This window comes from Pan troglodytes, chromosome Y (genome assembly GCF_028858775.2).
Source record: "Pan troglodytes isolate AG18354 chromosome Y, NHGRI_mPanTro3-v2.0_pri, whole genome shotgun sequence".
In the NCBI taxonomy this organism is placed as follows: Eukaryota; Metazoa; Chordata; class Mammalia; order Primates; family Hominidae; genus Pan; species Pan troglodytes.
Genome location: NC_072422.2, coordinates 32,685,238 through 32,700,647, shown reverse-complemented (window position 1 = coordinate 32,700,647; position 15,410 = coordinate 32,685,238). Strand labels below are relative to the sequence as shown.

Genomic DNA, 15,410 nt, shown 5'->3' with positions numbered 1-15,410 from the left:
GTCTAATGCAGAAATATCTGACTTCTGTTTTTCAGAGAAAAATACGCCCAAGGTAAACATCAGTGAGATTCCTCTAATTCTTTTTTTTTTTTTTGAGACTGAGTCTCACTCCATCACCCAGGCTGCAGTAGAGTGGCTCAATCTCGGCTCAGTGCAACTTCCACCTCCTGGGTTCAAGCAATTCTCCCGCCTCAGCCTCCCAAGTAGCTGCAATTAGAGGCACCTGCCACCACACCCAGCTAATTTTTGTATTTTTAGTAGAGATGGGGTTTTGCCATGTTGGCCAGGCTGCTCTCGAACTCCTGACCTCAGGTGATCCACCTGCCTTGGCCACCCACAGTGCTGGCATTGCAGGTGTGAGGTACCGCACATGGCCAAGTTTCTCTAATTCTTCTATCTTAGGAATTTGTGTTGTCTTTCAGCAGAAAATAATCCTTCCCAAAGTGACCCCAGAGACTGATGGAAGGATTTTCTCCCCCCTGGCCCAACAAGACCACAAACTGCATGTTCTGAATTGCATGAGCTTCTTCTTACCTATAATCTGGCTGGCCACGAGGTAGATCCAATTCCCATCAGTAGGTAGGATATGTCTAGGCATTTCTTGCTTGCTGTTTGGTGTCAGGCAGTTCAAGATGAAGAGAAAGAAGCTCGCTCTTCCAGGAGGGACACAGCTGTGAAGAGCTGTGAGGAGTGCCTTCTGTGGCTGTGGCAGGCTTGTGTTTTCCCCATGTTTCCATTTATGTAACATTGTCACTATGATAAAATGATAGAGGCTGGGTGCAGTGGCTCATGCCTGTAATCTCAACATTTTGGGAGGCTGAGGCAAGTGGATCATCTCAAGTTAGGAGTTTGAGACCAGCCTGACTGACATGGTGAAACCCTGTCTCTATTAAAAACAAAAAATTAGCCGACCTGGTGGTGGGCACCTGCAATCTCAGCTTCTCAGGAGGCTGAGGCAGGAGAATCCCCTCAATCAAGGAAGAAGAGGTTCAAGAGCTGAGATTGTGCCACTGCATTCCAGCATGGGCAACAAGAGCAAGACTCCATCTCAAAAAAAAAAAAAAAAAAAGAGAGATAAAAACCAGGGACTGAGCAGTGGTGCAGGAGTTTGGGAAGGGTGTGAGGAACAGTGGCCTGCTGATACAGTAGCATGAGGGAGATCTTAGTGAGGATGGAACACTGTGGGTCTCAATTGCAGCCATACACATCTACCCATGTGATAAAATGACACAGAGTACTCTATAGGCAAATTGCATCAATGTCAACTTTCCAGTCTTTATACAAGTCTACAGCTACACAAAAAGTAATTATTATGGGAACCTGGATGAAGGAGACAGAGGACCTGTCTGTGTTACCTTTGAAGCTTCCTGTAAATCTCTTAGTATTTCCAGAGGAAAATGTTGGACTGGGCCCAGAAGAATTAGGGCTATTGAAGCACACTGGCCTATGCATGGCAGGGAGGGCAGAGTCCCCCAGCATAGCTCAGCCCTCTTACTGGCCATTCACCCATATGGTTCCAAGCATCCTGGCTGCTGGAGCTGACTCAGAGTAGGGCCAACTGCCTGAGGACAAGGGGCCTTCCTTTTAGATGGGAGAGTCATCAAGTGCTGGTCACCATCTTCTGGACTGCTCACCACATTGTCACATTTCCAGGTATATTAATTGCATGCCTGAAGCAGAGACTGGACCAGGAATTTGCCATTTACCTCATGCAATGTTGTAAACAAGAACTAGGAAAATGGGTCCAGAACTGTCATGAAACATGTTCCTGAGGAAGCAATGAAAGAGATGATCTCGGCTGTGGAAAAGACTACTGTTGACACCCATATCTTCCTACACACACCTTCCGCCTGGGGGTGAAGCTGGATGGGGAAGCGAATGGGGTCCCTGCACTAATGGACAATAAACTCATGGAGGGTCGCACCTCTCATTTAGAGACCGAGGAAGGGCCAGGGCAATCAATATTCAGAGAAAGCTGGATTCTTCTCAGTTCAGCATTGACTGCCTTTAAGAAATGCACACAGCTGGACACAGTGGCTCACTCCTGTAATCTCAGCACTTTAGGGCATCAGCATGGGAGAATTGCTTGAGGCCAGCAGTTTGAGACCAGCCTGCACAACACAGCAAGACCCTGTCTCTGCCAAAAACCATTGTTTTTAAATGAGCCAGGCATGGTGGCTCACACTAGCAGCCTAGCTACTCTGGAGGCTGAGGTGGGAAGATCAAGTGAACCCAAGAGTTCAAGGCTCTAGTGAGCTATGATTGTGCCACTGCACTCCAGCGTGGATGACAGAGCAAGACCACATCTGCAAAGGAAAAAAAAAAAAAAGACACATAAGCTGGGCTTCTGTATTGGTCAGTTGTTGATGACATTGTGGCCAGAGCCTGGCAGAAGCTAACCCTCTATTTTCCCTAGAAGCAATTCTTCAGTGTTGGCTAATTCAGTGTTTGCAGCTAGCTTGGGAAATATAACTTGGCAAACAACAGAATGGACCATACTATTTAGGAAAACCAGTGAGAGTTCTTGGTTGGGCATTCTTGTAGAATTGCCATAACCCCACCTTCTCTCCTGGTACATCATGGAGCCCACTCACTAGCTAAAAGTAATTTCCACTGGCTTGTGTGGGAAGCACAGGAATAGAAGAGCTGGTCAGATGTTGATGGCTAGCCCTCAAAACCCAGAGCTCCCTGCTCCTTAAGGCATTACCCTCTTAAATTAGTATGAACCCCAGGAAGGGAGAGCCTTTCTCTGCATTTTACATGTAATTGAGCACAGTACTTTTCACATCCCTAAGTTAGTCCCTTTGATAATCAGGGTTCTGTGCACACAGCTGGGTTCAGAGGTCCTCTACATATGAAAAGTCTGATGATGATCCTTAATAAGAGAGTGGGTTGCTCAGAATCTTCAGGGGAAAAGAGGAGATTGTTTGAGAAGGCACCTCTTCCCCTGTGTCCTCCCATCTTGGCATCCCATGGCCTTTTTTCTTGCTTATCAGTTCTCTGTCATGAGGTGGGAGTGAGTCTAGGGAGTGCTTCGCTGGCATGGCCCCTGCAGTGGAGAGAGGCCAGGGACCTGAGCACGGCATGCCTGCTGGCCCCTAGGAATGCCAGTGATCCCTGCTGCCAGTGAGCATCTGAGAGGAAGGGAAATAGCCACTCACAGCCACAGCTTCTCACCCCCACCACTCTCTGCTAGAGGATAGGAGTGAGCAGTTAAAATCACAGTTCCCCAGACTCAAAAAAGGATGAGAGTACAGGGTTGCACCTGCTATGGGAACTTCCACACCCCCAGCTCATTCCATGTCTTGGGCACTTTGCTGATCTCCTGAGATGCTTCATCTTGCTCATTTTCCCCCTTGTCTGGGACAACTTGCAACATCTGCGTCTGCAGCTGAGACTCCAGGAAGCCATTGACCTGCAGCTGCATGTCAGTAATGGGGCAGAATGAGGAATGAGGCCCAGTTGCTAGGACTTCAGTGCCCTTGCTGTCACCCATATTTCCAGTGCCTCTCAGGACATGGTCCAGCATTGTGAAGTCAGACCTTCTGAGGACAGAACCAGAGCCTGGCTTTTAACTAGGGCCCTGGACATTTTGGTGCATTGGGAAGTTGCCAGATTTCTAGTTTCCATCCTAGGAAAGAAACCAGAAGGGAGAGAACAAGATCCACAGCTGTAATTATACAACGGGAGTTCAGCTTTACGTTGTTCTGAACCACCTGGACCTGAGAAAGGCTCAAAGTCAGGGAGAGTGTCGGTCACAGGCCCTGAGGCATATGTCCCATTTCATCCCCAAAGGGTTTCTTGTTGACTGTAATTATCTCCCAGTCAGTGGGATGCATTAATGTATTTCAGGAGGCTTTTTTTTTTTTTTTTTTTTACATATATTGAGGTATCTTGAAAATAGGGCATGAAATTCTTCCTCTCCTTTTTTCTCCTTTCTGTCTGAAGTAGAATCAAATTAGCTCATTGCAGTGATACTGCTGGAAGCAGCCAGGTGCAGAGTAGGCAGGGCAGCTCTCTCACCTGCCCTTCTTATCTGTGCCATGGGAGCAGGAGATTCTGCAGGCCCTGGGGCACAGGAAGTGTCATGAAGCCTTTTTTCTAGGACATCTTGTCATCCCTGCCAACATGGCAGGAGAGGGTCTTTAAAGTCTTGAAAGGAAGGAAGGAAGGAGACTGTGATCACACACGGGACTGTTTTTTTTTTTTTTTTTTTGGTGTTTTTTTGAGACAGGATTCTCGCTCTGTGGCCAGTCTGGAGTGCAGTGGTCCGATCTTGGCTCACTGCACCTCCACCTCCTGGGTTCAAGCCATTCTCATGCCTCCATCTCTCAAGTAACTGGGACTACAGGCGTGTGCCACCACACCTGGCTAATTTTTGTATTTTTTAGTAGAAACTGGATTTCACCATGTTGGCCAGGATGGTCTTGATCTCAACCTCATGATCCTCCCACTTCGGCCTTCCAAAATGCTGGGCTTATAGGCATGACAGGCCAAGGCCGGAGGATTGCTTGAGTTGAACACTAGCTTGGACCATGTAGGGAGACCCCATCTCTACAGAAAATTTTAAAGTTAGCTTAGTGTGGTGGCATACACCTGTAGTCCCAGCTACTCGGGAGGCTGAGGCGGGAGGATTCCTTGAGGTTGGGACACTGAGGTGGGAGGACCCCTTGAGCCCAGGAATTTGAGGCTGCCATGAGCCGTTAAGCCACTGCACTCCAGCCTGGGTGACAGAGCAGGCCCTGTCTCAAGAATAAATAAATAAGTAAACTAAAGAGGCTTCTTGACTCTGCTGTTCATTGTTGTAAATCCATAGAGCTGTGCACACAGTGAATAACTGCAGATGTCCTCCCTCCCTGCTGCAGCCCCCGCCCTTGATGTGGACTGGCAGAACAACATGACCTTTGCCTCCTGTAGCACAGACATGTGCATCCATGTGTGCAGGCTCAGCTGTGACCACCCAGTCAAAACCTTCCAAGGACACACAGTAAGTGAGATCTCTTGTCACTGGTCTCGAGTTCATGAGAAGGTGATGTGGGAGCCAATTCTTGTATGCCTAGAATTAAAATATACTGCAGCAGCAGACCATTTCTTCTGTAGCCCTTGGCTGCTTGAGCTATAGTGGCCAATTCAGGTGGATGGATTCAACCACTTTGGGGTGTGCGTTGAGAACATTTGACCAGGAAATGGTGTAGTTGGTGGATTTGGCATCAAAGCCTATAAGGTAGCTATGAGAAAAACATAGGGTACATAAAGGAAGGGATGTTCACAATAAATGAATAGATGGGGCACATCTGCAATGAATGGAAAAGAAAATATGTCATTAAAAATCAAGGCTAGGAACAGTGGCTCACACCTATAATCCCAGTACTTTGGGAGGCTGAGGCCAGATAATTGCTTGAGGCCAGATAATTGCTTGAGTTCAAGTCCAGCCTGGGCAATACAACAAAACCCTGTCTCTGCAAAACAAATTTTAAAAATAAGCTAGGTGTAGTGGTGTGCACCTGTTGTCTCAGCCCAGGAGGTTGAGGCTGCACTGACTGCGATCACACCACTGTACTCCAGCCTAGGCAACAGAGTGAGATCTGTTTAAATTAATTTTTTAAAAAAGGAAATTTGAGAACTGAGAAGTATAATGTCGCAATTGAAAATCTTAGTAGGTGGGTGTATTGGGCTGTTCTTGTATCGCTATAAACAAATACCTGTGACTGGATAATTTATAAGATATTTAATTGGCTTAAAGTTTTGCACCTGTATAGAAAGCATCTGCTTCTGGGGAGGACTCAGGAAGCTTACAACCATGACAGAAGGTAAAAGGTGAGCAGGTGTCTCACATGGCCAAAGTAGGAGCAAAAGAGAGGGTCTGTGGAGTATTACACACATTTAAACCACCATATCTCGTAAGAACTCACTCTCATGAACACAGCACCAAGCCATGAGGGATCTGCCCTCTTGATCCAAACACCTCCCACCAGGGCCTACCTCCAGCATTGGGATTACAATTCAACCTGAGATTTGGGTGGGGGAAAATATCCATCTTCATCAGTGGGTTTAATAGCAGTTTGAAGACTACAGAAGTAAAGTTAGAGATCACAGAAATTTGCCAGTTTGAAGAACACATAAAAGACTGAAAAATGAATAGAGGCTTACTGGCCTGTGGGACAATATCAGGCAGCCTAAAGATGTGTGCATAATGGGGAAAGAAGAAAGAATGAAACAGGAAAATAATTTGAGGCAATAATGGCCAATTTTTTCTAAATTTGTTGGAAAACATCATTTAATTTGAGAAGTTCAGGAAATCTCAAGCAGAATAAATATAAACAGAACCATACCTACCCACCTAGGCATATGGTTATCAAACATCAAATTTAATGACAAAGAAAATCCTAAAAGCAAGCAAAGACTGAAAAAGGTCGTGTTGTATACCAAGGAACAACAATATGAATAGCAGCCAACTTAACAAATTCCTTACTGTGGGCTCTGAGGCTCTTTCTGGTCTTTTCATCAGATCTCTCTGAAATTCTCCAATTGCTATGATCTCTTACCTTACTTCTGCAATTGCCGGTATACCATTAAACACATTTATTAGTCTCAGCCTCCCGGGCTAGTGTCCAAAACACCCTGTGCCTCTGTCTTCCTAAAGACATGTGCAGCCAAGCACCTCAACCCATGCTAAGGCCTTCCTGGAACAGTCCCTGACTTAGACTCCCACAGCAGCCCTCAGTCTGATACAGACTCTTCTCCATCCTCCAGGCCCATTTACATGTCCTGTGCACACCCTTGGGATAATTCATGGCACCTCCTGAGCTCTCATTGCCCATGTGAATACCACAGCCCTGATAGTGGCTGTTGGCCTGTGTGCCTGTCTCTCCCAGAAAATGCAGAGCACATCAACAGTGATCCCAGGAGGGCCCATGGCGTCTTGCCTTTCTCTCACCAGCATCCAGAGTATCTTTCCTTGCTGGGAGCTGGGGGATCCCCTGTTAAAGCAGGAGAGGACGATCGCGTTCTTGGAGATTTGCCATCATGTCGCTAATTTAACTGATGTAAATTCCATTTTTCTCTTTCCCCTAGTGCCCATCTCACCCTACCCCTGGGCCAAGGTTCCCCACCCCAAAGGAAGGCACTTTTAGAGCACAGGCATTTGTTATCCCGTTTACATCTCCTGGCTCCAAACTGACTCTTTTTCTGATCTAAATTTATTTCTCCTCTAACCCCGGACTATCCTCAAGTTTTTGAGAGAGCTGCACACACTGTTTCTGGTTCCCAACTGTCCTGCTCCAGACCCTGCCATCAGCATGGGACTTGACCCTTTAAGTGGGTCATACTGTGGCTGATGGCCCTAAACAAAGCTCCAGGTCAGTGGGGTTGAGTGTAGACCTACAAGCCAGCTCTGGAGGCAACCCAGGAACTGGGACTTGGATTGGAGGCTGTAGGATCAACTCTCAGGAAAAAATGTGTTCCTTTATGTGGGTTTGGATGCAGACAGGCCAAGGTGACCAGCTCCACATTCTAGGCCTGTGGGATTTCCTTTCCACAGCTGCAGTGAGAGTCACTCTTGCTAGCCTAGCACCCACATTCACACTCACACATACTTAAGAATGCTCACTCTCTCAGCCCCCTCTTCAGTGGCCCCCTCCACCCTCCCTGGTCTCTCCCAGTAGTCTGCTCCCAGCACAAACATTCATGCTCACAGGCACTAACCACATTCTCATCTCCCTCTTCAGCACGCCCCTTCTGCCTCCCTGGACTCTCCCAGCAGGCTGCTCCTGGGTCATATGTCCATGTTCATAGACACCTAAGCCTGCTCACACTGTCAGCCTCCTCTCCAACCAGTCTGCTGCACCCTTTCCAGATTCTCCCAGCAGCCTTCTGGAACAGATATCCATGCTCATAGACACATAAGCATGCTCACAGCCCCCTTTTCAATAGGCCTTGTCTGCCCTCCTGGCCATCCCAGCAGCCTGCTCCTGGAAGACACATCCATTCTCATAGACACCTTTGCAGGCTGACACTCTGTCAGGCCCCTCTTCAGCCAGCCCCCTCCACTCTCCCTGGGATTTCACAGCAGCCTATTCCTTGGCCATCACGCTTGTTTCTCCATTTCCTGGGCCACCCATACCACATAGAGCACACAGGTGGCTTGTCACTGTCCCGTTCACACCCTTCAAAACTCAGTGTCTGTGTCCTTAGAAAGTAGCATGACCATACAGTTTACCATCCAAATTGGAGCCCTCAGGAGTTTGAAAATATTTAGAAAATTAATTTTCAGTGTGAAATTAGTTAATTTGTAGGCCAGGATAATAGGCATCAGATATTGGGCTGCCTAGGGCATATGGGACCCTATTGTCACCCCCCCAGAAAAGATCCTGCCCCATTTCTCCTGGGCAGGCTGTTCCCCAGCTGAGCCTTTGCTGCAAATGGTTCTCTTTTGTTTGTTTGTTTGTTTGAGATGGAGTTTAGCTCTGTTGCCCCGGCTGGAGTGCAATGGCGCGATCTCGGCTCACAGCAACCTCCCCCTCCCAGGTTCAAGCGATTCTCTTGCCTCAGCCTCCCTAGTAGCTGGGACTACAGGCGCCCGCCACCACACCTAGCTAATTTTTGTATTTTTAGTAGAGACGGGGTTTCACCATGTTAGCCAGGATGGTCTTGATCTCTTGACTGCTTGATCTCTTGATCGTGATCCGCCCACCTTGGCCTCCCAAAGTGCTGGGATTAGAAGCATGAGCCACCGTGCCCGGCACAAGTGATTCTTTTATATGTGTCTGTCCTAGTGCGTCCTTTTCTGCCTTGGTCCCTGGGTACTTTTGCCTTTATCCTCCAGGGTTTAGTCTCAGCGTACCCAGGTGTCCTGAGCCTGTGGGTTAGAGCGCTCACCCTGTGCTTTTAGGTACTTGGCTGTTTGCAGCGGATCAGGAGCCCCTGGCCAGGATTTTGCCTGTGTTGTGTGTGCTTCTGCTGCTCAGCATTTGCCTCTCATTTCCCTTGCACATGTGTATCTGCCTGTATGTGCATTTTGGTCACCCGTCTTTCACCTGAGTCAGCCCTTATCCTGCTTGAGCTCCACAATAGCTGAGGCTTCACTTCTTGTATTTATCCCTCTCTCCACCTCCACTCACCGGCAGGAGAGCAATGCCTTGTAATGGGTGTAGACATGGGAAGGAACTGTTAGATTAAAGTGCATAGGAGACCTGGCATGGTAACACATGCCTGTAATCCCAGCACTTTGGGAGGCTGAGGCCATAGGGTTGTTTGAGCCTGGGAGTTCAAGATCACCTTGGGCAACCCCATCTCTGTAAAAATACACACACACACACACACACACACACACACAGACACACACACACACAGACACACACACACACAGACACACACACACAGACACACACACACAAAAAGCTGGGTGTGGTGGTGCCTGCCTCTCGTCCCAGCTACCTACATTGGAGGCCAAGGTGGGGATTGCTTGAGCCCAGGAGTTCAAGACCAGCTTCAGCAACCCATCTCCATCAAAAGAGAAAAAAAAAGTAGCTGGGTGTGGTAGGGCCTGTCTTTAGTCCAAACTAGAGTTTGAGGCAGGAGGATCACTTGAGTTCAGCAGGTCAAGGCTGCAGTGAGCTAGAATCGGGCCACTGAACTCAAACCTGGGCAACCGCGAGAGCTTGCCTCAAAAGTTAAAAAAAAAGAAAAAGAAAAAAAAAGGAAGAGTGCATACGAAAGTAATTTTCAAACCCCAGCTTTTAAAATAACTGGTTTTATTTGCTGTGTTTCATGGTATATGAATTCTTCACTTGCTTTCCTTCCTAGCAGGGAAGGTTTTCTTCTTAACAAAGTATGGATGAGAGTAGCTGGTGATGTGTGGTATAGGGCTGTGGTTTTACATAAATGAAAAAGGCAAAGTGAGAAAAAGAGGAAACTAGACGGCTGGTTGGGCTGTGCTCTTTGATGTCAGGCTGAGGCCGAAGACCTTCTGCAGCGACGGTGGCACGCTGCTGCCCCCTGCTGGAAGGCGACCTCATCTACTCACAGGCCCTGATATCTTTTTCAAGTGACTCTCTGCTCTGTTTCAGAACGAGGTCAATGCCATCAAATGGGATCCTTCTGGAATGTTGCTGGCGTCCTGCTCGGATGACATGACATTGAAGGTAGAGTCAGCATGGCAAGGGGTGGGCTGTTTAATCTCAGACAGCCTTGGGCACTTGACGCCAGTCTCACAGTCACACTTGCATGAGGATTATTTGTTACTGACCACATTCCCTTCCTCTGTCATCCGGTGAACTCCAATTTCTCAGTCAGCGTCCTGCTGAGAATCCCAGCCTCCCCTCATCCTTTCTCACCACTGCACACCCCATATCCCGCCGTGGGCCATTAGCCTCACTTATGCACCCCGGAGGAATGATGCCACACATCATTTCCGGGTGCAGGAATGGCTTTTGCTCATGTTGTGGCCTGTGTGTTCTTTAGATCTGGAGTATGAAGCAGGATGCATGCGTCCACGATCTTCAGGCTCACAGCAAAGAGATCTACACCATCAAGTGGAGCCCCACCGGGCCTGCCACCAGCAACCCAAACTCCAGCATCATGTTGGCAAGGTAAGGGCTGGCAGCACAACGGGTACAGCTCCGCCCTACACAACGATAACGAGAAATTTTGCTAAAGTGTGTCTGTGCACCTGTGTTGAAGCCCTTCAGAGGAAACAAAGTGGTAGCTCACTTTGAAGGGGCCAAAACCATCCTACTTTTGAGGTTACCATGGTTTTGGCCCAGGTGCCATGGCTCACACCTGTAATCCCAGCACTTTTGGGGGCCGAGGTGGGCAGATGACAGGTCAGGAGTTCGAGACCAGACTGGCCAACATGGCAAAATGCTATCTCTACTAAAAAATATAAAAATTAGCTGGGTATGGTGGTGCATACCTGTAATCCCAGCTACTTGGGAGGCAGAGGCAGAAGAATCTCTTGAACCCAGGAGATGGAGGCTGCAGTGAGCCAAGACCACCCCACTGCACTCCAGCCTGGGCAATAAAAGTGAAACTCCGTCTCAGAAAACACAAAAATTCCTGTTGCTTGAAGAATATATATATATCTTTTATATATATATCTTATATATTTTATATATATGTCTTATATATATCTTATATATTTTATATATCTTATATATTATATATCATATATTTTATATATCATATATATTATATTTTTATATATATCATATATTTTATATATTTTATATATATCATATATATTTTATATACGATATATCTTATATCTTATATATAGCTTATATTTTTTATATATTTTATATACGTATCTTATATGTATTTTATATACATATTTTATATTCGTATTTTATATATTTTTTATGTATTTTTATATATATAATATATATATGTAAAGAAAAATAGGGTCTCACCATGTTGCCCAGCCTGGTCTTCAACTCCTGGCTTTCTCCCACCCTCCTAGTGCTTCATTTGATTCTACAGTGTGACTGTGGGATGTGGAGCAAGTTGTCTGCACCCACACACTCATGAAGCATCAAGAGCCTGTCTACAGCGTAGCTTTCAGCCCCGATGGAAAGTACTTGGCTAGTGGATCCTTTGACAAGTGTGTTCATATCTGGAATACTCAGGTAAGCTCCTGACCCATATGAATCCTTTTAGTAAGGGATGCCTGAACAGCCACTATTCCAGTGTCTCTGGTTCAAAGCAGTGCCCTTGAGAGAGTAGAGCAAGCCCAGGCTTCCCGGACAAACCCAGTAGATGCTGTCCATCTTGCACCCCATGTGGGTTGTGAGCTCTTCCCTCACCAGACACCTCCAGCAGTTCTACTCCCTAAGGAAGGGCATCGTGTCTGCTGTCCTCAGGGGTCTTGGCCATTTGATTCCAAACCCTCACCTTGGCACATGTTCTTCCTTGAAGGAGCCACTGTCTTCTGTTCACTTTTCTGAGCTCATGGCACGATACCTTCCACCTTCTTCTTCCTCTTCTTAGCACTTATCACCAAAATGCTGCTTTCTAGATATTGAGGTTGGAGGGTGGGAGTGGGGGAGCAGCTAACAGGGGTGAGGCCAACTCAACATCCTCCATGCACACCAGCTCCTGCAGCTCCACCATAGAGAAGATCAGGGAGTAGGAAGGAATGTGTGTTTGCTGTTGTCATGCCACTTAGATTTTTCAAATGAAAGTTTCTGTTTGAGTAAGTAAGGTGTGTATGTTGGGTTGTCCTTTTGCCGTGGACTGAAAGGACATAGGATTTGAGTAAAGGTGGCTGGCTGCTGTGGGTATCTTGGGCCACACCTGAGGGTAGGAGAATCCCACTAAAAAGAGTAGAAAAAGGGATGGGAACGAGTACTGCACTGCATGAAGGATTGTATAGGGCAGTTTGAAAAGGACTGTACAACACTTCATTTTATTCTGAGAGAGAAGTGATGATGCTGTAGGAGCTATTGAAAATAACCAAGGGGTCCCTTTAATCTTAGGAGGGATCACATGGCCCCTCCCCCATTCATCTGCATTTTCATTTTGGGTGTTTTTGGCTTGGTTGACATTCAGGTGCATTTACATCCTCAAGTTCATTCCCCCTGTGTACTCATGGGTGATGAGCAATGTTCACTGGCAAGGGGTCCACTGAGATCACAGGCTTCCCAGGGACCTCATGTGAACCACATCCTCTCAGGGAAGGAAGGGAAGTGGTGGACTCTGCGTAGAGCCAACCCAATGCCAAGCCCAGCCCCACAGCCCTAGGTAGCCCTCCGGGAAGCACGCATCTCAGGACTAGTGTGCAAGAGTCTCTGTTCATGGAATCCTTGCTAGAAATAGTAATGGGTGGATTTGTGAAAATATGTCAATCATCAAAAAAAAATGATACAATCAGTTAGGAGGAGCTTATCATCAAGAACTCACTGAATCATTTCAGCTGTTTCTTGTAAATCAAGGAAATGCTTAGCATTTCTCTTAAAAGAAATCTTAAAGCCCACTTTAATGTTCTGTAAGTATAAAAATATCTATCTATAATACTGTTGGTGTGCACCTGTCTTAGTTCAAGACACTACCTTTAAAGAGCCCAGTTGAGCAGAGGTTTTGAGACAGCCCTCCTGGTCTTGGTCTTTAGATTTATCCTGCCTGTCACCATTAGTGAATCATGAGTGAAGGCTTATATGACCCTTTCTTCTTTTTTATAAAAACTTTTAAAATTAATTTTTGTACAGACCGGTCTCACCATGTTGTCCAGGCTGGTCTAGAACTCTTGAGCTCAAGCAATCTTCCTGTCTCAGTCTCCCAAAGGGCTGGGGATTACAGGCATGAGCCACCATACCTGGCCTTATTTGACTCTTTCAAAGCCCTCTATTTTCCTCACCTCTTGAATATGTCAAGTTAATGCTCTTTTAAACCAGAAGCAAAGGTCTGGAATGTTTTCCGTTACACATATGTTATGCATTTTTCTTTAAAACATAAAATTACATTTCAATTTCCAACATGTTAATACATTTAATGATGAATTACTGTCAATTCCCTTGGTGGTAGGTGAATTGTATTCATTCAGGTCAATTGTATTCATTCAGACACCAAGACAGGATTAGATGGGCAAGAGATTTATTGGGAGAAACAGCTGTGATGGAAACAGGGAAAGAGCTAGAGAAGGAAGAACTCAGACCATAAAGTCAGTCTGACCCCTGGCCTTACAGGTCTATAGGAAGTCCGTGAGCTGGCCAGGTGTGGTATCTCACACCTGTAATCGCAACACTTTGGGAGGCCGAGGTGGGTGGATCATCTGAGGTTGGGAGTTCGAGACCAGCCTGACCAACGTGGTGAAGCCCCTTTTATACTAAATATACAAAATTAGCTGGGCATGGTCACACATGCTTGTAATCGCAGCTACTTGGGAGGCCGAGGCAGGAGAATCACTTGAACCTGGGAGGTGAAGTTGCAGTTAGCTGAGATTGTGCCACTGCACTCCAGCCTAGGCGACAGATGACTCCCAGACACCTGTTGAGTTCTCCCACCTCCATCAGTCCTCGCTGGGCACAGTCTCAGAATCCACCCAAATATCCGAATATGATGGTGGATTCTGTGGGCAGTAGTAATCAGGTTCACTTCCTGTTGTGGGAAGTCCAAAAGACATGTTTCTGCATCCCCCAGAGCACTTATTAAAAACCCTTAAATTTCACCATGCTTGAAAATGTTCATGATCAAATATTAGGGGCAGGAGAAGTGCACATCCCACACCTACATCTGTTGCAGGTGCCCTTCTCACTATAAGTAATAGTTACCTTGCCTTGCAGAGTGGAAGTCTCGTCCACAGCTACCAAGGCACTGGCGGTATCTTCGAGGTGTGCTGGAACGCCCGAGGAGATAAAGTGGGCGCCAGCGCATCTGATGGCTCTGTAAGCAACACCTCTGGTTTACCAGGGAACAGGGTGTTGGGGGAGGGGGATAAGTGAAGTCAGGCAGCTGATGCCTAAGTGAAGTCAGGCAGCTGATGCCTAAGTGAAGTCAGGCAGCTGATGCCTAAGTGAAGTCAGGCAGCTGATGCCTAAGTGAGGGGCATGTGTGTTGCTCATGTCCTGAAGGGTCTAGCCCAGTGCTGAGGGAAACTTTTAGGATGGATCCCATCTGGGAATGGCCTTCTCCTGTCCCTTCCAGAATGTCCTTCTAATTAACATTTTCTCAGTTAAATTGGTGGTTCTCAACCAAGGTGATTCTGTACCTCTGAGGACATTAGACAATATGTGGAGGAATTTTAAGTTGTCACTGTAGTCATGTGTTGTGTAATGATGGGAGTGTGTTTTGAGAAATGCATCGTTAGGTGCTTTTATCTTTGTCTGAACATCATGGAGTAAACTGACTCAATCCTAAATGATAAGACCTATACACACCTAGGTTGTACGGTAAAGCCTGTTGCTCCCAGGCTACATACCTGAACAGCAGGTGACTGTACTGAATACTATAGGCAACTGTAATGCAATGATAAGCATTTGTGCATCTAGACCTATCTAAACAGAAAACATTCAGCAGAAATATGATATAATAATCTTATGGGACTACTGTGTTCTGTGAGGTATGTTGATGGAATGGTCATTATGTGGTACATGACTGCTTAGTTGGGGATGCCACTGGCATCCTGTGGGCAGAGCTCAGTGATGCTACTAAAACTCCTACCGTGAACAGGGCAGTCCCAGTTTTCATCCATGCTGAGGCTGAGAAGTCTGGGCCTCTGGTGGCCATCCAGCAGGTCTCCTGGGCACTCTTCTTCTCCCATGGGGCATCTGGATTTTTTATTTGCCCCTGGACTTGAGATTGCCTTTACCTCTGAGGCAACAGCAGTCTGGCTGACTGTCCAGGCATCAGTGTAGCCCCCAAATATCATCAGAGATCATGTATTTGGGCTTGTGTTGCCATCTGCCCCACAGTTGCAG

The 15,410-nt window shown here is 46.7% G+C and overlaps 1 protein-coding gene across 1 annotated transcript in view; it reads left to right on the top strand.

The window, feature by feature from the left end:
* The window catches only part of TBL1Y (transducin beta like 1 Y-linked), a 77,417-nt gene that overhangs the window by 57,998 nt on the left and 4,009 nt on the right, over positions 1-15,410 (top strand). Inside the window, 5 exon segments of the mRNA XM_024354835.3 lie at positions 4,866-4,987; positions 10,068-10,142; positions 10,462-10,589; positions 11,459-11,624; positions 14,277-14,378. Coding sequence (XP_024210603.1) covers positions 4,866-4,987; positions 10,068-10,142; positions 10,462-10,589; positions 11,459-11,624; positions 14,277-14,378 — 593 coding nt within the window.